A 21,523-nucleotide genomic window follows, 5' to 3' on the forward strand; every position below is an offset into this window, starting at 1 on the left:
TCCCAGACCCATCCCGCTCCATGATTGTCTTACCAGAAAATACCAACAAATTCGTCAGTCATTCCTCTTTGTTGTGGTGGCCACTGGTTCAGGCCCTGAGTGTCTGGTTACACCCAATCCATGGGAGAGTTCAGGTTGAGAAGCTATGACTGATGACTTTTGACCCCTGGACAAATATCGGCAATGTCCATTTATCATTACGCTATAAAAAGGGCTGGTCAATTTCTGAAACCATATTAGCTTACATTTACATAAACCAGTCTACTTTTATTATTTATTTATATCTAGTGTATTAAACACAGTATTATTATGTTCAATGAATCATTCCAATCGAGCATTCCATATATATGCTTGAATCATGTAAGGCGAGAGTAGCGTTGGGTTTGGAGGTTTCTCGACTCAGACAAAAACGCTATTTGGTTGGATAGGACTTCTGATGCTGTAGCAGGATTCCTGGTAGAAATCCAGTGTGAACTTCACACTAGCTCAGTGTGCTCAGTGTCTCTCACAGTGGTGGTGCTCTTAAAGTATATATACTCTTTTGATCCCGTGAGAGAAATTGCTCTTGCTCTTTACACAATAGATGTAAATGAATAGATGGTGCATTGGAGGTACATTTCTAGTGACATATTTAAACTCCTGAACTTGACATGCCCTTGAAAAAGGACTTCAATTTATTTAACAATTGAAACACAATACAACCAGCATGTTTATAATTTAATAACTAGAACATGTGCATTTGTTTGGACACCCTGTATTTGTACAGTCAATAGCAGCAAAGAAATGATTGGCTTTACAAGTCTGTGTTGGCAAAATAAGGCAAGAAGTTTGTCATTATTAAGTCACAATCAATCAATCAATCAATCAATCAATCAATCAATCAATCAATGTATTGTTTATAATGCAGTATTGGCATAGTACAAAAGGTAATGGCAGTAAGGGTATATTCTCCACTTACAATGTGTCAGTGACTCGTTGATCTCTACTGTATGATGTGTCAGTCTCAGTCACTTGAAACATTAGTGCAGAGAAAATGCAAGTTGTCAGTGCCCACTTCCCGGAAAATTATGTGGATATGATATGTGACTTCAAGGTTGGGCAGGACATCTGAACAAAAGTTACTTGTTGAAATCAGGAATGCATAACCTTGTTGATGGGCCAGGGGATTCCTGTACATTAACAGAGCAATGCTCCTATTGGTTGCTATGTAGTTAATAAACGGTGTAATGTTGTAACTGAGGGCATTGTGCTAGGCAACAATGCTCTTTTAGGTAACCCATATAGGAGCACAACCGGCTTACCCTGAGAGGAATGCATTGGAAATAATCCACTGCACATAATCAGTTTCTTTGGACTGGCTCTGCTCAAAACACATGCTTCAGATCAAGCCCACCCCCTTTTCCCTGCTATATAAACACCTAAAGGAAGTAAAGGACTGGGTCAAAGTTCATTGCCTTTTTTCCTTTGGACATACAGTATAGTTACTGTGGATCCAAACACACTGAGCAGTGAGGGACCCATTTTGGTGGACAAACGTCTGAATTTAATTGCCAGCGAGATACGCTCTAATTTGCTGGAGGCAGGCCCACGTTTGGCAAAGTAACGAGTGACTCGACAGCAGATCTGCAGCAGTTGCTCAAGACCCAGGTACAGTGTCTATATTCTGCTCTTCTGTGTTGTATCAAAGGTGTACATAGTCTTTCTTCTTTGGAAGACTATAGTCAGTTTACTCAGATTCATGGACAGAAGTTAATAATAAATAAGGTAGCAGTTTTCAGAGATTTATAGATGCTGTGTAATGGATTGCTACTGTGAGCCGTCAACAGTGTTTACATAATAAATTATGTACTCATTTATTGATGCCATAGCCATAAGTTGTTAACATTATTTTGTGAATGATTAACAGCGCAGGCTAAATATTCCTCAACCTTTGTTTTTTATTAATCCTTTGAAAATGTTAATCTTGGGCAGCCATGCAGGTCTAATGACATAACATCTAGTGCTATGATGATTCCAGCACAGGCATGTTTTGCTCTACATACAGTACCTGTGTTTATCTCTTTTGGGTGGATGATAAAACTGCTAGCATTTACAGTTAGTCTGTTGAGTTCACTTGGTGCATTGCTTTCCTTCACTCTTGTCCAGGGTCATACAATCTCTCTTCTTATCTACAACTAACGAGTGCAAAAGCTCGACTGTTGCAATGCTGAGTAGCTTTTGCAAGTAAATTCCCTGGCAGAGGATGGTCTTCAAAACTTTAACGATACAGGGAATGCTTCCAGAAAATGCAGATATTTCTTTGCATGATAAGATTTCCCTGACTCCTATCTTTAAGGGAAAAAAGCAAAACTGATGTAATAAAATCAATTGTGCACATTCTTGAAAAACATACATGAGAATAGCCTCTCTGACACTGAAACACAATGAGTAGAGATCTTTACAACATATTGATGCTTAATCTTGCCAAAGGGGCCTTATTGTAACATCCTGGTGGCATATTTGAATGTTTATTTAAAGAGATTTTAAATCAAAATATATTTTTAACTATACATTAACAGCATTTTCACATCAGCATTTTGAATACGCTAAACACCCTAACACAGACAGAGATCTGTCTCGGAGATTGGCACATACTATTGTCATTCTGCTAAGTGACATTATTTCCCCAGCCATGCACTACTACATTCACCAGGAACACAAGGAAGCACTGATGACCAACATACCGAAGGCACTGACTGACCACATGTACTATGTAGGCTTTGCCAAAGATAGCAAAACAAAATGCCGATGAGAGCCTGTCTAGTCATAATGTCTGCTATACATACAGTATGAACATGTATCTAGCAGTTCATGCAAACTATCTAAGCAATTTTCTGTTTTGGAAATCTGGAAGTTCTTTCACTTGCTGCCACAAGTTGACGAATGAATCTGATATGATATTTGGATAGTGATGGCATACAAAAAGGGCTTTGAAGTCATTTTCAGTGTGGTGTCCATAGCTCTATTATTCAGGGTTGACTGTGAATGGATGTGAGGTAAGTTAAGTCAGGTTTTATTGTAATTCTTGCCGAGGAATGTACCTTTCACAAAGGGGAACAATATTTTTTTTGTTTTCATTTCATTCAGTAATGCTTCCAGTTAATACAGTAGGCCTAATTTTAGAGTTGCTTTTTTTTTTGGTTATTCGTGATTGTAGTAGATGGTACTGGTGTTCTTTCTGAAGAAAAAAACCCTCTAATCCTTTCATAAGCCTCTAAGGGCATGCTGAACAGGTTTCATGAGGTCATGTTCATTATCTGGTCATTTGAGGAACAAAATAAAATAAATAAATAAATAAAAAAGTACACTTAACGAAATAATGCCTCAGTGGAATTATCTGTCATGCTTTTACTTAGTTATTACTCATTATAATGATAAAATAATGCTCAGCCTGTTTAGCAATCATTTCCTTTATCTCCATTAGTTGTGTACTAATGGCTGCTATTTGTTTGCTGTTTGTGATCATTATTTACATTCTGTCTGTTTTTTGTATGTGGCCTGCTGCTGTAACACTTAAATATCCTTTCAGGAGATTAATAAAGTTGAATCTTATCTTGTTTTATCTCATCTTAGACAAGCCATGCTGTGGTGCAGAGCTGTGACCATCCCCTTCCCATGCCAGCTTTGTACCGTTGTAGTGTGCCTTCTCATGAGTCTACCAACTCAGTGTTATGCTGGCAAGATCCTTGTGTATCCCGTAGATGGCAGCCACTGGCTAAACATGAACATTCTCCTGCACGAGCTACACAAACGTGGACACGAGCTAACTGTGGTGCGCTCGTCCACTAGCTGGTACATCCCCGAACAAGCGGACCACTACACGTCCATCACTATTCCCACCACCCACGCAAGCAACCTGGAGGACCCTGAATACATGGCAGCTTTCTTAAAAAGGAACATTGAAATACGCAGTGGTGATGGGTCCATTTTGTCTTTCATTGCCCTTCAGCAAGAGACTCTGACCTTGCTGATGGAGGCTCACAAGGCCTCTGCTGAAATGGTTCGGGACATCCTCCACAACAAAGACCTGGTGAGGTCACTAAAGAACACGGGCTATGACATTATGTTGACCGATCCTGGATTTGCAGGGGGAGTTGTGTTAGGACGCTATCTAGATCTGCCCATGGTTTTCAATGTCCGCTGGATAACAAATGCTGAAGGTCACTTTGCAATTGCACCCTCTCCACTATCTTATATCCCAACCATTGGTTCTCAGGTCTCAGACAAAATGAGCTTTGCAAATAAGCTGAAAAACTTATTGCACTATGGAATAGGTCAGTATATTGACCATGGCATTACCAGGCCCCTATACCAGGGTGTCATCAGTGAGTTCATTGATCCAAATGCCAATGTTTACTCCTTGATTCAAGGGGCAGACTTATGGCTAATGCGCGTGGATTTTGTCTTTGAGTTCCCACGTCCCACTATGCCTAATGTAGTTTACATGGGAGGTTTTCAATGTAAACCCTCCAAGCCTCTACCTTCAGAGTTGGAGGAGTTCATGCAGAGTTCAGGGGAGCATGGGGTGATTGTTATGTCCTTGGGCACTCTCCTCGGAAGCCTATTGCCAGAAATATCAAAAGTCATTGCAGCGGCCTTTGCCAGACTGCCTCAGAAAGTCGTTTGGAGGCATCTCGGAGAGAGGCCCTCTACTCTGGGTAACAACACGCTGGTAGTGGACTGGCTTCCACAGAACGACCTGCTAGGTCACCCCAAGACTCGAGCTTTCGTAACTCATGGAGGCACCAACGGAATCTACGAGTCAATCTACCACGGAGTGCCCATTCTTGGGCTGCCTCTCATCTTTGACCAGTTTGACAATATGGTTCGTCTGACATCCAGAGGGGTGGCTAAAGCACTGGAAGTGACAGCCTTGGATGTTGACACCCTGACACAAGCTCTGCGAGACATCCTAGACAAAAAGAAACCATACAGGGAGAACATGCGCAGACTGTCAGTGCTGCACCACGACCAGCCGATGAAGCCCATGGACACTGCCATCTTCTGGCTGGAGTTTGTAGTGCGCCATAAGGGGGCTGCACACTTGCGCACAGAGTCCTACAAGTTACCGTGGTATGCCTATTATAACGTGGATGTGCTAGCATTTATTCTTGGCTTTGTCCTCGCAATTGTTTTTCTGTTTTTGATGACCTGCAGGGCGGTCTGTAAAATTGTGTGTCGGAAAAAGCAGACAAAAGACAAACTCCAATAGCTTGTATCAAATGAAATAAACATTTGGGGGTACTTTTAGAAATGTTAGTTGGATTTGTATTCTGCCAATTTTCCACTTAATTTGGGTTTATATAGAGATATAAAAACAAAACAAAAAACATACAAAAAAAAAAAAAAAAAAGAGACCAGACATCAAATTAAAAAGAATCATATAATAATGTAGTAGTGATGAAACCTGCACTTATTTTATTTTCTTAACTGCTTGTTTTATTGATTTGTACGGACATTGAATGCATCAGTCTACTATTATGTATGTAAATATTCACTGAACACAATCTCTTTCTTGGTCAACACAAATAAGAATATTCAAAAAGCAAATAGTCATAATGCAACATAAGGCAAATGCTGCTCAACATCTCCTAGGTTTTCGGAATGACGTATATGACTATGCATTGATACTAAAGGTGAATATCTGCAACAGTAAAAAATAAAGTGCTCCCTTCTGATCTCTTCTAGTAAGTGGACAGTACACTTTTTCAACACGGCAGTCCAAATTTTCTCTTGGGAAAGAAAATAAAAATGTTAGAAACAACTAGAATCTTTAAACCTACAGAGAACACAGTTTGTTATGTTTCATGTTTTTTCTCTTTTCTTTTTTTCTTTCTCTGTGGTGTTTGTGGGGGGGATCAACATCATATACATGCAAGTTATAAAGACACACTCGAACACAATCGATAGAACATATAACCTATATAATAGATACCAGATTGTAACATTTTGTTAATTCCATTAGGAAAACAGAGTCATTTTTTTCCTTTGTATGGTTAAGTTTTCAGTAATGCTAACACGTGGCCTTGTGTCAGCAAAAGCCACAAACCAAGAGACCCTTAATATTGGACACCAGTTCCCAGTCCTTCTCTTCTTTCAGATTTTTTTTTTTTTTTTTTTTTTTGACAAGTTAACGAGCAACTGTTGGGAAATCGAAAAGCAACTTGAAAAAGGCTGGGGAGAAAGACACCATCCATTAGTCCTAGTTTAGAGAACAGCTTTGGTATTTTAGGTGCAACAGCCCATCCTGTCTCCAAAATTTCAAAAAGATTCTTGCCATTTTGTTTTAGTAAGGATAAACATAAGACACCGATGAATTTGTTTGTTAACAAGTCGATTCCACAAGTGAAAGACTAGGTACAATTATAAGGGGGTCAAAAAATTGTAAAAAACTAAACATGAGCTAAAATGAAACAGAAATCACCACACAAGTGATATGGTCACCTCCAAAGATAGCTATAAATTGGGGATTATCCAGATCATGAAGATTATTTGGGGGAGTGAACACAATTTGACCACATACAGGTGTACAGCATTTTCTCAAAGAGCACATGGGACTGCAAACAACCAACCCCCCTCCCAAAAAACAACCTTTTCAGGTGCACACATCAGAACCAAGTGTGTCAGAAGAGGTGTAACACACATTTAAGTAGGTATGCGAGTATGTGGGTGGTGAGAAGTACAAATAAAAACCAGGGCAACGTCCTAAAGCACGCTAATCCAACCACTAAAACCAAATGCTCTCCATTACATACGGGCCCATTCAAGACAGCTGCCCAAGTAGCACCCCAGGGCAGTCTAAAGTCCTGCCATTGACAAACGGCTAAAGTCATGACAACCATAACATTTACACTATTGTAGTATTATGCAGAATCTCTGATGGCCAGTTGTGGTGCTGTTTGATCGAAACGACGAGAGGTTTAAATGGCCAAATGACAACGCATCAATAGACAATGGTTCTGTTTAAGCCATATCCTGATTTACATGTTGAGATGTGAATAAACCATAAAAACTATTTATTTAACAAATAGTCCTTTTTAAATGAATTCATCTTTTGTTTGTGTATAACTATGACTGTTTAGGAAAATGTGGTTTAGTGAGATTGACAAAGAAATTTCTTCTAGTGAAAATAAACTGGACATGACTCGAAGATGTTACTGTCCATTAAAAAAGGAGACAGAAAATAAAAGATTTACAACGAGGTTGGATTTGGTCCAAATAACAACTGTCCTTTAAAATTGACCTTCAATTTCATTCCCTACACTATAAATTGATTGTTTAAATAATATGGAATTGGTGCCATTTGCCTTTTCATTCATTATATAGCTAACATAATCTGCTTGCTGAGAGTGATTGTTCAAAATGGCCTTTGGGCAACTGGAAGGCTTTATTTTACAATATGTTCCATGACAAGTCAATTCTTTCTGCTATTAACTTAAGTACACATACACTACTCCCAAACTTAAAATCAAATAATGATCATTCAGTGCACTTAACTGGTTAACTACTAAACTGAACAGGGAATAATAGCCTCTGGCTCATGTGAAGGCATTAGTTATTCAACTTAGAAACACACTGCTCTGAACCTTGAACCTTCCAACATACCCTCGAAAGAACATGTCTTTCCATATTTTCCTTAAACAAAAACTATGACTGCTTGAAATTATAACTTGTTCTGGGTATTAACTGGAGTTTATACAAGTAATTACTTATGAGAATATAAACTTTAGATATAAACCCATTTGAAGATGGTAAAAACTTATTTCCGTATACAAAATCCAAAATACTGTGGCAAGCTCCCCTCTGGATCTAACAGTTAAACAGGAACATCTCCACCTCCAACAAAATCACTTCGGGAACAGTTGTAAAAGCAGACGACTGGGCAGTACACAATGAAAATGTGTAATAAGTATGTTTCATGATTTAGGTTACGAAAGAAAATCCCGCTGAACTAGATAAAGAAAGCCCAAAACTAAATGTCTCCATGCTTCAAATGTCTCCATTGCCCTTCACTATCCCTCAAAATAACTTCTTCCATGGGTCTTTAAAAGGCTCATAGCTTAGTGGCACCTGGCACTCAACTTTGTACGACGCCTCCCAAAATACTTCAGTCATTGGTTGCACTGCGCTTCATACCACACATATACGTTTCCCTCAGTGTGCGAAAAAATTCTCAAACCCTCCCACTTCATCTTCTTCTTCTTCTTCTATGAAGCCAACATCCACACTGCCCTTCACTCGAATCCCCCCACTTTCCATCTCTGCTCTTGTTCCTACCACCACAACAGAAACATTCTTGCAACACGGTGACTACGACGTCGTTTCTCTGCTCCCGCTGGATCCGGCTGCTGCCGCCACCGCCCCGCTACTGCCGCCGCCGGCCATGAGGTTCCGCAAAAGCTTGCGGCGTCCGGCCTGATAGTCCTCCTCATCCACGTTGACGAGGAGCTTGATAGCCTCGTGGCCCACAGCCTGCTTGAGCGAGTCCGTGATGAAGACGCCCTTGAGCGCCTCTAGCAAGGAGCCGTTGATGTAGTCCCGCCAGAAGGCGTCCAGGTAGGTCAGCTCGGAGAACTTGATGTCGCAGATGATGGAGCCCAGGTCGCGCGACTTGAGAATGGTGTTGGCCTGGTTGAAGCGCTCAAACTGCCGCTCCAGGGCCTCCTGCTTGTTGGAGAAGACGTTGCCCTGCAGGGCCGACTCGTGCTGGCAGTATTCGGCACGCACGCGGAGACGAATGTCTGGAGTATGCAGAAAGACACATGGAGGGGTGGACAAAATCATATTTACAATTGTTCATATAAATAACTCTTACAATACAGAGGCATAGAAATGTTCAAGATTAAAAAAAGAATAATTATGTTGCAACAAGGCTTTGACTTATTGTTTTATATTCACATTATTGTCTGCCTAATTTAAATGGTTTCATTCAAAGGAAACACTAATGTCACACAAAGTTTACAAATTACAACACAACTGTGACTTCCTAATAGGCTCCCAAATATTAAATCAAAAGTATTTGAGGAGAGGAGAATTGCCTCATACACCATAGAACAGTTAGCAAAACTCCAAAACTTCCTTGTGCTTTACCACAATAACTTTGGTTACCCAACAGCTAGTCTGTGACCTCACCACATGTCTGCTTCTCCCTGCAGTCTGCACTGGAGTGGGCCCTCTTCCTCTTGCGGCTGGGGGCCGAGGGCCCTGGTTTGGCACGTGGTGGGCACACGCGGGGACCCGAGGGGGAGCAGCATATCAGAGGCTGGGGCCCTGAGGACGAACAACAACACAGTTACAGCAGGAAGCAGCATGTCAGTTTGGTTTATAATGCATTTACTGTGCTTTTCTGTCAACCTCTCTGGATTGGATAGCATTTTTGAAGATGATTTGGTGACGGTATGTTTTGGGGCTTATTGGGAGAGGTCTTGTGCAATGAGCATAGCCAATGTGATGGAATAACACTACAGTGATTAGAGTTATGTAAACTCAGCAGTAAATAACACAATAAACACATTCTGATGAAAGTAAACAAGCACTACACTGCACTAAGCAGTAGTTCTGAAATAGTAGCTCCTCTCAAACACCAGTCAAAGTTTTGGACAAAGTCTAGTTCAACAACTATTGACATGTAAAGACTGGAAAACAAACAAACAAAAAAAAAAAAAAAACAGGAAAGGCAGGTTACTGTATAAAACATTTACCAAATTCAATTTTACTGTGTCTGTTGCCGTTACCAGCAACAATACATTAGTTAGCATGCAAGCTTGGATGCAGTAGGAAAAGAGTATATATAGCCCACCCAGACCTGTCCTTCTGTGCGAGGGGCCTTCTCTGTTCTCCCCAGAGCCTCTGGGGGATACATAACGCACTGACGTCTCCTCCAAGTACTTATCCACTGGGTCTGGACACACTGAACACACACACACACACACAGTCTTATTACACTGACTCACATTAAGTATCGTAATCACTAGATGTATCTCAGATTTTTAAAAAAGATTTGTATAACTTTTTTGCTCACTTATAAATTGCATGTACAAGGCATTAGGGTTTACCTATGATAAGCAGTGACCATGTAAATTCTGATGGTTGGCTGGTTTAAGCTTGATATCCTGACAGGCATCTTAAATGTCAGATCTAGACTTATCATAATGGTTTCACACAACTGTAAAATATTACCTGTAATTACAGAATACAAGCTTTGGAAGAGTAGCCTCTCCTAGCTGCGGTTGCCCTCACCTGTCTGTCTCTTTCTGAGCGTGACGTAGGGCAGCAGGTCGTGTCGGGTGATGATGCGGAGCAGCTGGAGCACATGTCTGAAGTTGGTCTCGTCACACCGGCCCTGCCTCTCCAGTGCCAGCAGGAAGTCCCTTCCATTGCGAATGCCACCGCGCTCGTATTCATCAATGACGTCCACAAACAGGAACGACAGCACGCGCACATCGCGGTTTGTGAGCTGCGCCCCGACAATGTCAAACATGCGATGCAGCGAGTACAGCCCGTAGGCATTGTCCACGGCCTCCTCTGGCCAGGGCTCGTAACGTCCAGACGTGGGTCTCCTCGACGAAGCTGAGGTGCTACAGGAGGCTGAGGCGGCCCTGTTCAGGGCCACCGTGCTTGGGGTGAGAGGTGAGGAAGACATACCCCCCATGGCTCCTCTATGTGCCGTGGATGCAGCTACACTGCTGTTACTACTGCTGCCGCTACCACTGCTGCTGTTGTGGGATGAGTCCAGCTGGTTGGGCTGTGTGTGAGGCCTACCTTGATGGGTGGAAGAGTTCTGTGGTACAAGCAAGGGAGGGCTGAAATTGTCATTCTGATGTGAAGTCATCACTCTGCGCCCAAAGGTGGTGGACAGGGAAGGGGGGGATGGCAAAATCCCTGTCAACAATTTGAAGGTGAAGTCCAACCTGAGGTTCAAGTTACCTCTACTCTCCCAGCACTTGACCAGAACTCACCTCTGTTTTTCTATATATATAAAAAAAAAAACAGGTACATGTGGTTCTTGAAAATATGAAAGAAGCTTATGTTCGCTTAATAAAACATCTAGGGCTATATAGAAATTATGTTACACATTAGTCGGTCTCTGGATAATAATGGTTGGCTTCCAGCAAACAACACCATAATATGAACACCATACGACATCGTTATAGTGATATGATGAATTGTCAAGTTCAATAGCAGATAATGCACCAATAAGAGCGCCTTGTTGACAAGAGGCTAAGTCAGATTTGACTGCTTTAAGTAATCCCAGAACGATAAATTAGCAATCAAGATGACTAAATGAAATGTATCCATCTAAAAGTAAACAGCATTGAGAGTACTGACATTAATTGCTTCTGTGAGGGAAGAGAACCCCTGACATTCCCAGAAAGGACATTTAAGACATCTCTAACAACCAACAAACAGTTGAGTAATGCTCGTTGGATGTTGCTCCATCTTACGAACCACCAGACGCTAGCTTCCAACCAACCGGAACTAACAAGTTTACTCTGTCTAGATAATTCAATGGATTATCTGGGGAGTCCCATAATGTATCTGCTAACGTTATCTTTGACTCAACGTTTCTTAACTCAAACACCTGGCGACACTAACGTTAATGTTAACTTAGCCTAATATCGCTAGCTAGCGAGTAGCGACCAAACATAATGACACCATACTAAGATAGCTAATAAGAAGTGTGCAAAACATGACTTCATGGAACTTCGACAACCACTTAAACATTTCTCAACCAAATGACTAAGAAGAGGCAAGCAAAAGTTGCTGTTAACACGCTGAGACTACACTGGCTACCGTTTGTTCACCTCACCTAGATGGCTAGGTAATGTTAGCTTTGGTATCAGCTTGCTCTAGTAATCATAACACAGCTGACGTTACACTTAGCTAGCATGTCTCCAAACAAAGGAGAGCTTCAATATTACAAACGTATTCATTCACCAACAGTAAAAATGCACATTAAGAGTGACAACAAAGTCTAGTGTATTACATATCAATAGTTGTAAATTTCACGAGGACTGCTTTCCAATGAGCTAGTTAGCAGTTTGCTTGAAATATCGTTAGCCAGCTAGCAAGCTTGCCGATGCCGAATCTATTAGCTAGCATTGTAAGACAGAGCTATCCTAGTTGGCTTGGTACATAATGACAACTGGATATCGTTAGCAACTGTGTGTCTGTTTTCTCACCCTTGTGATTTCATTTATCTTCTGTAGACTGCCAGTATATTGAAGCTTGAACTTATACGTTTGAAGAATTTGGTAACCACAGGCTTAAAACATTAGAAAGTTGGTATTTTTCTCTTGCTCCCAGAGGCTAACCAATAACATGCCCATTTTTGTTTCACAGCTAAAATGAAGGCACATCCGGGAGACGTAGATGCTCAGCACAGCATCCGGGCAATGATAAGAGTTTGGCTGTAAGCGGCTGTAGGCGATGATCAAGGCAAAGGGCAAATAAAGGGCCATCATCTTTAATGTGTAACCAGGATACAGTTTCAAATGAAATACAAGGTAATTGTTAGTCGTTATTTTAAGTAATTTAAATTATTTTCTATTGTCATAATGGTAAGTAGCCTAATGACGATTAAGGGTGCCTGAGTAAGTTTGCTGTTCTATTCTAACATTGATTGCAGGAGTTAATTTCTGTGTGGGCCTAGTGGGCCTAGTTTATATTTCACGTGAGAATATTGAAGCATACAATATCAGCATAATAGAAGAGACATTACAGGAAAGACAAATTATTTGTAAAACGACTACTACTGGAATAAAAGTAACCAATTCAATATAAAAATGCTCTATACGTTTGAATGATAAGAACACGAGTTAGGACACAAGTTTTTGGAAAGTTTCTGTTGCTTCTTCTTGTTCCTTGTTCTTGGTCTTGCCAGGGATCTGTGTATGTCAGAAAATTATGAACAAAATATAAGCTTTTAATATATTAGGGGTAACTCTATAAGATTGGTTAATCATACACTCACTTGAACTTAACTGTATATTACCTGATTGCACACAGCCTTTCCATATCGAATAAATGTGGCAAAGTGTTCACAGTTCAGTTTGAATAGATTGTAAGGTAACTCCTTTTCCAGAAGTAAATTTCTACGCAGTCTCATTATAGGCTCTTCTGATGGCTTAAAGGTATGGCGATTGTTGCTGATCAGGATATGAGCTCCATCTGGTACATTAATCTCTGCTAAGGGTTGTCGACGTATTTTTGTATCCCCAAGCAGCAAGTCTCCACACAAGGGGAACACTGTTTGCAGGCAACCACGGAATCTTTTCATCACATCTCCTTCATCTGGAAACATTGGAGAGAAAATCTGTGATTTTGCATTATACAGACAGAAGTAGCCCTGAACAATTTGTCAGGGCCCCGTCATACATTACTGCTACACAATCCATTTTATGCAAATGTGCAACATCAACCATATCAGTGCTTCCATGCTTGCCAAATGAGAAATTGTGGATACCTAAGAGTGGAAGAAATTTAGCTTAAAGATCTATAAATACTGAGAGTCTAAAATAAGGTTTTGTCTTTATTGTTAGTATTTTATTAATCTCTGCGCAGAGAGGTCTCATAAGCATCAGGCAATCAGGATACAGAGACAAAGTCTGTGCACCAAAGAGACAATCAGTTATTTCACACACACACATTTATACCTCACACGGTATAATTATATCATTACACCTTCTCTGCACACACACGACTTGGTCAATACAATGAGTTACCGGTATTACGTTTTAACAGAAGAGTCCATTCAAAAGTGTAGGATTTTACAGAAACACAGTATCAAGTCCATCTTTGTCATTTTCCCCTCACAATCTAAAATTTCTTATTCTTCATGACACTAGTCACATTTCTCATTTGGTGGATCTAGATGTTTACAATTGCATATCATTTTTTAAAATGGTGAAAGTCTCACCTGCAACCGCAAAATGGATCACATGACCATCTCCATCATACACGCCCCAATGTGAAAATCCAACAGGGTAAGAGAACTCAATCAAATCACCAAATTGGGCGTTGGCAATAATGTCTTCAACCTGTAGGGGTAACCAGTAAACATGCCCTTTCCTTCAGTAACCAAGAAACATGCTCGGTGTGTTCAGGATCTAAAACAGGTTTGGCTGCATGGTTTCTGATTGAGTTCGCAAAAGGTGCAGAAAACCATTTAAGAAATGCTTTAAAGCTTTCAATTTATTAAAAAAGTGAACACAACAAATGTAAAAACATCCATACACATTCATAATTTATATTTTCTGCATATTAATCAGCCAAAGAAAAATACATTTGTCATTGGATAGTAAGAAGTAGCTCTGCTGATACGAAAACCTTGCAAGAGAAGCTGAAGGCAGATGTATAGTTTTGAAACAAACATAGTGAAACATGAAAATCATTTTGTTTTATCTCAGCAGAGACTTTTGCCATTGTATGATGTCATCTATTACTGTTTGACTTTAAGTTACCTGCTGTTGAAAGTCCATTGCGCTGCTTTCCCCGTAACGTGTTAAAACATTTGTCTATGCACTCATGGGATGGGCGTGGTCTAGGAGAGGAAATGTCAACCGTGGGCCTATTATGATGTGAGTTAGGTAACATACCTAATGCTCTGTCAACAATTAGATATTTCAACATGAGCAACCATTAACCATTCTGCACAATTAGTCAAAAGTTGTGGTACAGTATAGTCCACATTTACTGACCATTCAGGCTGTGAATCTGAATACCGACCTATAAGGCTTCAAAATAGTTTTAATTTAATATAGAAGTGCCAGAATAACCACATGAAATTGAGTGTGAAGTGTGGCGGTTGGTGGTATGACTTGTTACATTTATAGCATAGAAAAATTGAATGGTCAGCCTTTTGGTCACAAATTTCACAATTAAAGTTCTTTGAGAAGAAAATGTGAATAGAGTACAAGTTGCTAAAAAGAGAGATAGAGAGTCCGAAGTTAATTCATTTCACCAAGAAGAAAGGACCCACCCCCATATCTCACCATTTCCAAATCTTTTCAGATGCATTATTCCCCTATGTAAAATCTTAAAAGAATAGTGTCAGAATGAATAATAAATCATGGACCAGCTAGGAAACAGACAATACATAGTCAAGTCAAGTCAAATCAAGTTTATATAGCGCATTTCATACACAGAGGTCATTCAATGTGCTTTACATAAATCAATCAATAAATCTACTCTTGTCTCCCATGAGGTGTGTCCTGTGAGGTGTATGGGTGTGTGTTGAGCTGAACATGTTATAGTTAGTTAATTTAGCTGATAAGTTTGTCCAACGCAACTTAAAAAACATTATATAAAACAGAAATAACATTAAAAAAAGTTAATGAGCATAATGAAGTGACATGATATAATCAATAATGTATCATTTTATTATTTTTCTCAATTTTTTTTTTTTTTAGAAATCTTTAAATGTGCTTGTAATTTGGACCACATCCACCAGAGGTCACTGTTACCCATAACTGTTCTATCTGTTATTTTTCCTTTAAAAGTTGTTAGAGGATTTACAGAGTAATAAATAGGTTGATGTGGGAAAATATGTACTGTATAACACATGTACATCTATAAAGCCTATTTACATCTTGTTTGCACTAACATGACTGCAACTGTCATGACATTAATCTCTGGAAGGTTTTCGTTGCCTCTTGACATTCCTTATTCTTGGTTCTACCAGGGATCTGTTAAGGTGGTAAAATATAAGAGAGAAATGGGATGACAAGTTATGTTGAAAACAATGCAATGGATGATATAAAAAACAGGAGATACTAAATTACTTTCATTTTGATGCATTTTGTGCATTACCTGGTTACAAATACTGACTCCATATCGTACAAATGTGGCAAAGTGTTCACAGTTCACAGAGAGCAATTTGTAGTGCAGGTCATGGCCCAGAAGAGCGGTTCGGCGCTGTCGGATGTCACATTCTGGAGATGGCCTGCGGGCATGGAGATTGTTGCTGATGGTGACATGGGCTCCTCTCGGTACATTGATGTCAGCTATGTGCTGCCGGCGTATTTTTGTTTCCCCCAGCAGTATATCTCCACTCAGAGGGACCAGCTTTTGCAGGACTAACTTTCTAAACTTTCTCGTCAACTTTCCTTCATCTGGGAATAACATATGTAGCAATTCATGAATGAATAAACTGCAGACTGTATATACAAAGGCAAATTAGGCACCACTGTCCCAAGTTTTGTTTTGTATTTTTTGTTTATTAATGTACATTCAAATACTAAGGTAATACATGAATTCAATGTAAATCAAAAGGACTATGGCTGCATCTATAAAGAGATAAAATGTCGTTTTAAATCCATACATAATATGAGCTTTATTTTAAGAGTGAAAAACTCTTTTGTCGGTACAAAAACATCTATATGAGAGATATCCTTATTCTGAGTCTCAATATGGATTTTCCAGAAGACATTAAACCAGACATAGAATGGAAAACTGTTTTTACCTTGGATTTGTTGAATAAGGAGAGTTTGGTGCATGGCCACAAAGCTATACTTAAACTGGAAACATGGTTGTTTCCTTCTGTATATGCATAGCTTGAACTTGAAAAAGGCGAATCTGAACCAAGACAGACTGTAATGTAAATACAGACTGTGACGCACACCATCTCTCTCATCACGTTACCATTTTATGTTACCATTTTGAGTTAGAGATGCAGGTAGATGTTACTGAAGCTTATTGTGAACGGTGTTTGGCTGCAAGGCAGCCAATCAGCGTAGATCTCACTTCATTATTCACGTAGGTGCCACGTACAGTGCATACGGAAAGTATTCAGCGTTTCACTTTTTTCACATTTCATTATGTTTCAGACTCATCTTTGTTTTCTCATCAATCTACACCCAATACTCCACAAAAAAGCAAGTGTTTGGAGTGTTTTGTAAATGTATATAAAACCCTTTGTTATGACGCCATTGAGCTCTGGTGCATCCTACTTCTATAAATGGTCCTTGAGATGCTTCTACAACTTTGGAGTCCACCAAACGAAATGTGGAAAAAGTGAAGCGCTGTGAATACTTTACGTATGCACTGTATCTGCTTATTCCCCAACCTAATGATTGGATTGTAAAATACAATAGCAGAGTTGTATGAAGTATCAGAAACCCACACTTCAGTAGAAGTACATACATTTGATCAGAAAATGACTTAAGTAAAAGTAAAAGTAATTCATAAGCATACCACTTAAGTAAAAGCCTTAAAGTATCTATTATTTACAGTACTTAAGTATGACAAGTTTTTGCTGTTAGTGAATGTGTGTGTATGTTGTCTGTATGCTACTGTGACCTTGAATTTCCCCTAGGGATCAATAAAGTATCTATCTATCTATCTATCTATCTATCTAAGTAGCCCATTATAAAACATACTTAAAGTAGAAATACAAAGTCCTAATACAAGCTTTCAAGGCCAATTGGGGAGACACTGACAACCCTCTCCTTTGCATTTTATTAAAAAAGAAAGCAGTCAGAACTTTGGATAAGCTATTAAGTTCATGCAGAACTTTAAAACGTGGTGCCTACACTCCATACACAATGTCTTCGAAGCCTGAACAAAGGCATGGTTGCCATTCATTTTTCACTGCAGCTTCCTTTTATAGGCCTATGATGAAGTTTATCCAACATGTTTAGAAAGGCAGCTACATTACACTCCTTAAACATGCTTTGAAAGGCTAAACAAAAGTGCTATAATGCAAGCAAGCAGTTAGAATTTTAATTGAATTGAATTCAGCTACTTACTACAGGCAGTACATAGGCCTTGGTGTGCTATGGCTTAATATTAGCTATATTTGCTAGGCCTTAACTCTGTCACTATGTCTTCATTCATTGCTGTGTCCCGTGGTGACATGAGGTCAGCAAACATGCTGAATGGGAACTGTGGCTTTTGTTTTCATTAGCACATTATCTTAGCCTATACTTCTACTTAATGCTGCTAATGAAAATGTAGTGGAGTAAAAGTATACATTCAATTTTAAAAATGTAGTAAAGTAAAAGTAGGAAGAAAAATAAAAACTCAAGTAAAGTACTGATACTACCCATTCATACTTAAGTACTGTACTTAAGTATTTCTAATTAGTTACTTTACATCTCATCAGCATGTTTTTGACAGACCAAAGTTGCATAACTTCTATGTTAACATCAGAGAACAAGATAACATAGGCTACTCCGTTCCTCCATTCTATGTCATCTATGGTTTAAGAGGTCAAGTTCTGTCTCAATAGTCTTACCTACAACGGCAAAATGGACGACATAGCCTTCTCCATCATAAACACCCCAGTGAGAAAATCCAACAGGATAAGAGAACTCAATCAAATCACCAAACCGGGCATTGTCCTCAATGTATTGAATCTGTGTTAATACATAATATAGTTTGCTCTGAGAATTCATCTCACAGTGACCATACTCTATCTAATGCATGCTTGACCACTTCACTGACAATGCTTTTTATAAGTTTGACAAGTTTACAAAACAATGATTTTTTATATTTTCTACTATTAGTGTGGCACTTTGATGGCAAGGCGATTCACAATGCAAGTGGACAAGGAATGAAAGTGAAAAGAGAAAATATAAAATAAACAATAAAAAGCTGCATTGTAAATTAAAGTATATGTGAAAAGCTTGTAGCCTACCTGCTGGTAATATTCCATTGCACTTTTTACCCCTAGACGTGAGTAGCTGTCTCTCCACTTGCGTCTGGAAGAATGACACATTTAGGTCTATTATTATAAATCTTTAACTGAGCAACATTTCATGTTTCACTTTCACAAGAACTTCAATTGAATATCAGCTTTTCAGCCAAAATTGAATATAATATTATGAATGTAAGCATTCATTGTCACTCACACAAATTTAATGAATGAAGTTAAATAAAATAAAAAAAACAAGTATAGACCCAGAAACACGCTTGATTGACCTCCATCACCTCAGTTTTTTCACTGATATGAGTAATTTCAGATAAACACAGGAGATATTTCTAGTGCTATTGGTAAGGGGACTCCCACAGCGGCCAATCAACAACTAAGCTTACCATCAAAAACAAAATCACCACTAAAGCAACCTTTGTAAGCAAAAGAACATCACCAACAGAACAGCCTTCAAGATCATTTCACTGAGATTATCAAGCAAGCATGAGATAAAAAAATATATATATTAAAAAGATTATTGTGTATGAAACTTCTCATGGTAAATACCAACCTGTGTCATAAAGAGTTGCAAAATCAAATTTCGACTGTACAGTATGTGTCAAAGTAATGAGGATAATCTGATACTCCCAACAAAGACCAGTGACCAGATCATACAATAGAAAACCAACACAATGACAAGTTGTAAAATCTAGGTATTGTGACCAACACAGTACATAGAGATCACCCTTTCACCTCCATTCCGTTTTGAGAGAGATCAGTTGTGTAAAAGAGAGATATATTTTCACTTACATCACTTGTCTTTTGTGAATTGCCCTCAGTGGTGTGGTTCAGAATAATTGTCCAAACAAAATGTGTTTTCAAGTTAGTCCTATGGTACTGTAGCTGTATGTAGGTCTGTTCCCGGTATGTGGTTGTCTGTCAATTTTTAACCACTTTTATTACCCCTCTATGACCAGGTATTTCCACTTGTTTATTTTACTGGCAAATTTTACTGCTAATTGTTTTTCAGACTTACAGGTGAGACATTGTGTAATTAATACACAATTAGCCAAAATTATAATATGAATCAAACAAATAGAAAATAAATTTAAAGTAGGCTAAAGATAATTACATATCACAGATAATTAATTGTATAATTTGCAGATTATTCTATAGGCACAGATTTTGACATAATTCAACAGACTTTTCAGCTTATAAAACACAATATCAAGGTTACAGGTATACAAAGAAATAACTCATAGAGGTGTTTCCAAAGTTATGGTGAGAGGTAACTCATAAAGGTTTGCATAAGGGCCCGAGATGACTGGGAGCCCATTGCCACAGGCCCCCCATCTAGCATCTAGTCAGGCGTATTTGTTTCGCAACGTGCGTGTAAAATCATTGAGAGGTATGTACAAACAGGCCGCAATGATGTAAAAGTGCAAACTGCCTGTCGCGGGGAGCTGAAAAGGGCTAATTGCGTTATTCGTGTCATGCATAATGCATTCATGGGAGGTTCCAGGGGAAAGTGGGAGTCAGAGCCCGTTTACAGAGAGCGGATCACTCCCTATTAACTCCATTGTACCTGCAATCTGTTGCAGTTCCGCTAGGGGCGATCACGAATAAGTGCAAAAACAATGGGGGTCTATGGAGCTAGACGGCTAAATTTGTCTCTTTAACCTGGTTGTCGTTGAGAAATTGAAGATTTGATTGTGGTTTCTGCAAGCTCACTATGGATTATAGGTCAAAAGTTGAATGAACGAGTACTTACATCCTTTAGATTTCTTACAGGTTGGGTCGTTGTTGCCCACAACACACTAGCTTTCTGCTAATGAATGACGTCAAAAGATTTTATGGAACAAATACGTGACTCAAAAAATATAATACTCAGCGATGTGTATTTTCTCTGTCCCCTCTTTCGTGTGCAACATTCAAATTTCTGGGCAAAAAATTATATCCCGAGAAAAGTGGATTTGAGGGGTACAGCTCCATAGACCTCCATTAATTCTGCACTTATTCGTGAGCGCCCCCATGTGGAACCAGAAAAGGAACTGCAACCAGTTCAGAAACCGGAAGTTTCCCGACAGTGGCGGTTCTCCCCTTATTAGACATTCTCTGTGGGAGTTTAGCGTAAAAAGATGGGAGGGGACGCGTAAAGAGCGCCTAATTATGTATTCGGTATGTACAAAGACTGCTCCTGAAAGCGCACGTCTATTCTGCGCCTAAATACTTCCGCCTTGTAAAAGCAGGTGTTAATCCAAATTTCAGTCCAATGCGTCAATAAGAGAACCTTTCAAAGACAACAGAATCGCTATTTAGAGCACAATGTAGTACAAGTATTTGTACTATCAAAAGCAACCCTAACTTTCGTTGGCCTTTCGAATGTCTTACTTTCACTTTCACATCATTCACTTAAACTTTCCTACTTGCTAGATTTGACCAATTTTCCATAGCCTATGTGCACAAGTAGTTTGAGTAAAACTACTGATCTTCATTATCTCCCTGCTTGTAGACATCTTATCATGTATGGTATTATTTCATGATCGCTAAACGTTTGATTCTTTTTAATGATGTCATCAGTTAACTTCATTCAACTGCGCTTGTATGTGTGTAGGCTCTGCCGTTCAGTTGTGGACGTTCGTAAATTGCGTTTTTTGGGCGGAGAAAGGCAGAAAGGCCAGTTTACACTAGTTTGATAAATACGACGGAAACTTGGGTCTGACAGCTTTCCCAATCTGCGCTTTGTCCATGACGCTGATAACGCTATGTTCGCAAATGTACGTACATCTGGCCCTCTGTGTTCACTGTGTGCTGAGTGTGTTTCATGCAGAGACCAAATTTCCCTCACGGGAT

At 39.3% G+C, this 21,523-nt stretch overlaps 4 protein-coding genes across 6 annotated transcripts; 1 reads left to right on the forward strand and 3 right to left on the reverse strand.

The window, feature by feature from the left end:
* The first annotated feature begins 1,535 nt into the window (after window positions 1-1,535).
* On the forward strand, window positions 1,536-5,946 carry ugt5e1 (UDP glucuronosyltransferase 5 family, polypeptide E1). Its single transcript, XM_048241425.1, has 2 exons — window positions 1,536-1,647; window positions 3,613-5,946. The coding sequence occupies exon 2, from the start codon at window positions 3,620-3,622 to the stop codon at window positions 5,249-5,251; it is 1,632 nt and encodes a 543-aa protein (XP_048097382.1). The 5' UTR covers window positions 1,536-1,647; window positions 3,613-3,619; the 3' UTR covers window positions 5,252-5,946.
* Window positions 5,947-6,616: 670 nt separating this feature from the next.
* Window positions 6,617-12,444, reverse strand: dedd (death effector domain containing). 2 transcript variants are annotated; one of them, XM_048241427.1, is made up of 5 exons: window positions 12,222-12,444; window positions 10,279-11,007; window positions 9,845-9,949; window positions 9,172-9,309; window positions 6,617-8,780 (listed from the first exon to the last, which is right to left on the reverse strand). In XM_048241427.1, the coding sequence occupies exons 2-5, from the start codon at window positions 10,868-10,870 to the stop codon at window positions 8,350-8,352; spliced, it is 1,266 nt and encodes a 421-aa protein (XP_048097384.1). In that variant the 5' UTR covers window positions 10,871-11,007; window positions 12,222-12,444; the 3' UTR covers window positions 6,617-8,349. The 2 variants fall into 2 exon arrangements, with proteins under 2 accessions (XP_048097384.1, XP_048097383.1); XM_048241426.1 differs by having other exon boundaries at window positions 9,839-9,949.
* Window positions 12,445-12,489: 45 nt separating this feature from the next.
* On the reverse strand, window positions 12,490-14,726 carry si:ch211-229n2.7 (uncharacterized protein LOC100002243 homolog). Its single transcript, XM_048241432.1, has 4 exons — window positions 14,502-14,726; window positions 13,958-14,078; window positions 13,034-13,332; window positions 12,490-12,926 (listed from the first exon to the last, which is right to left on the reverse strand). Exons 1-4 carry the CDS (start codon window positions 14,517-14,519, stop codon window positions 12,858-12,860), a joined length of 507 nt encoding a protein of 168 aa, XP_048097389.1. The 5' UTR covers window positions 14,520-14,726; the 3' UTR covers window positions 12,490-12,857.
* Window positions 14,727-15,145: 419 nt separating this feature from the next.
* Window positions 15,146-19,598, reverse strand: LOC125293590 (phospholipase A and acyltransferase 2-like). 2 transcript variants are annotated; one of them, XM_048241577.1, is made up of 5 exons: window positions 19,481-19,598; window positions 18,677-18,740; window positions 18,275-18,395; window positions 15,850-16,151; window positions 15,146-15,725 (listed from the first exon to the last, which is right to left on the reverse strand). In XM_048241577.1, the coding sequence occupies exons 2-5, from the start codon at window positions 18,692-18,694 to the stop codon at window positions 15,657-15,659; spliced, it is 510 nt and encodes a 169-aa protein (XP_048097534.1). In that variant the 5' UTR covers window positions 18,695-18,740; window positions 19,481-19,598; the 3' UTR covers window positions 15,146-15,656. The 2 variants fall into 2 exon arrangements, with proteins under 2 accessions (XP_048097534.1, XP_048097536.1); XM_048241579.1 differs by lacking the exon at window positions 19,481-19,598 and adding an exon at window positions 19,242-19,350.
* Between the last annotated feature and the right edge of the window lie 1,925 nt (window positions 19,599-21,523).

This window comes from Alosa alosa, chromosome 4, assembly GCF_017589495.1.
Source record: "Alosa alosa isolate M-15738 ecotype Scorff River chromosome 4, AALO_Geno_1.1, whole genome shotgun sequence".
Classification (NCBI taxonomy): Eukaryota; Metazoa; Chordata; class Actinopteri; order Clupeiformes; family Clupeidae; genus Alosa; species Alosa alosa.

What these genes read in the sequence shown, in the direction of transcription:
- si:ch211-229n2.7 (XM_048241432.1), bottom strand. An exon ending in GATCCATTTTGCGGTTGCAG is followed by an intron (nt 13,333 to 13,957) that starts GTGAGACTTTCA and finishes CAATGTTTCCAG; the next exon opens with ATGAAGGAGATGTGATGAAA. An exon ending in GAAAGGCTGTGTGCAATCAG is followed by an intron (nt 12,927 to 13,033) that starts GTAATATACAGT and finishes TGACATACACAG; the next exon opens with ATCCCTGGCAAGACCAAGAA.
- ugt5e1 (XM_048241425.1), top strand. Translation starts at nt 3,620, where the DNA reads ATGCTGTGGTGCAGAGCTGTGACCATCCCCTTCCCATGCCAGCTTTGT.
- LOC125293590 (XM_048241577.1), bottom strand. An exon ending in CGTCCATTTTGCCGTTGTAG is followed by an intron (nt 16,152 to 18,274) that starts GTAAGACTATTG and finishes TGTTATTCCCAG; the next exon opens with ATGAAGGAAAGTTGACGAGA. An exon ending in GAGTCAGTATTTGTAACCAG is followed by an intron (nt 15,726 to 15,849) that starts GTAATGCACAAA and finishes CCACCTTAACAG; the next exon opens with ATCCCTGGTAGAACCAAGAA.
- dedd (XM_048241426.1), bottom strand. Translation starts at nt 10,870, where the DNA reads ATGACTTCACATCAGAATGACAATTTCAGCCCTCCCTTGCTTGTACCA. An exon ending in GCACAGAAGGACAGGTCTGG is followed by an intron (nt 9,310 to 9,838) that starts GTGGGCTATATA and finishes GTTCGTCCTCAG; the next exon opens with GGCCCCAGCCTCTGATATGC. An exon ending in CAGGGAGAAGCAGACATGTG is followed by an intron (nt 8,781 to 9,171) that starts GTGAGGTCACAG and finishes TGCATACTCCAG; the next exon opens with ACATTCGTCTCCGCGTGCGT.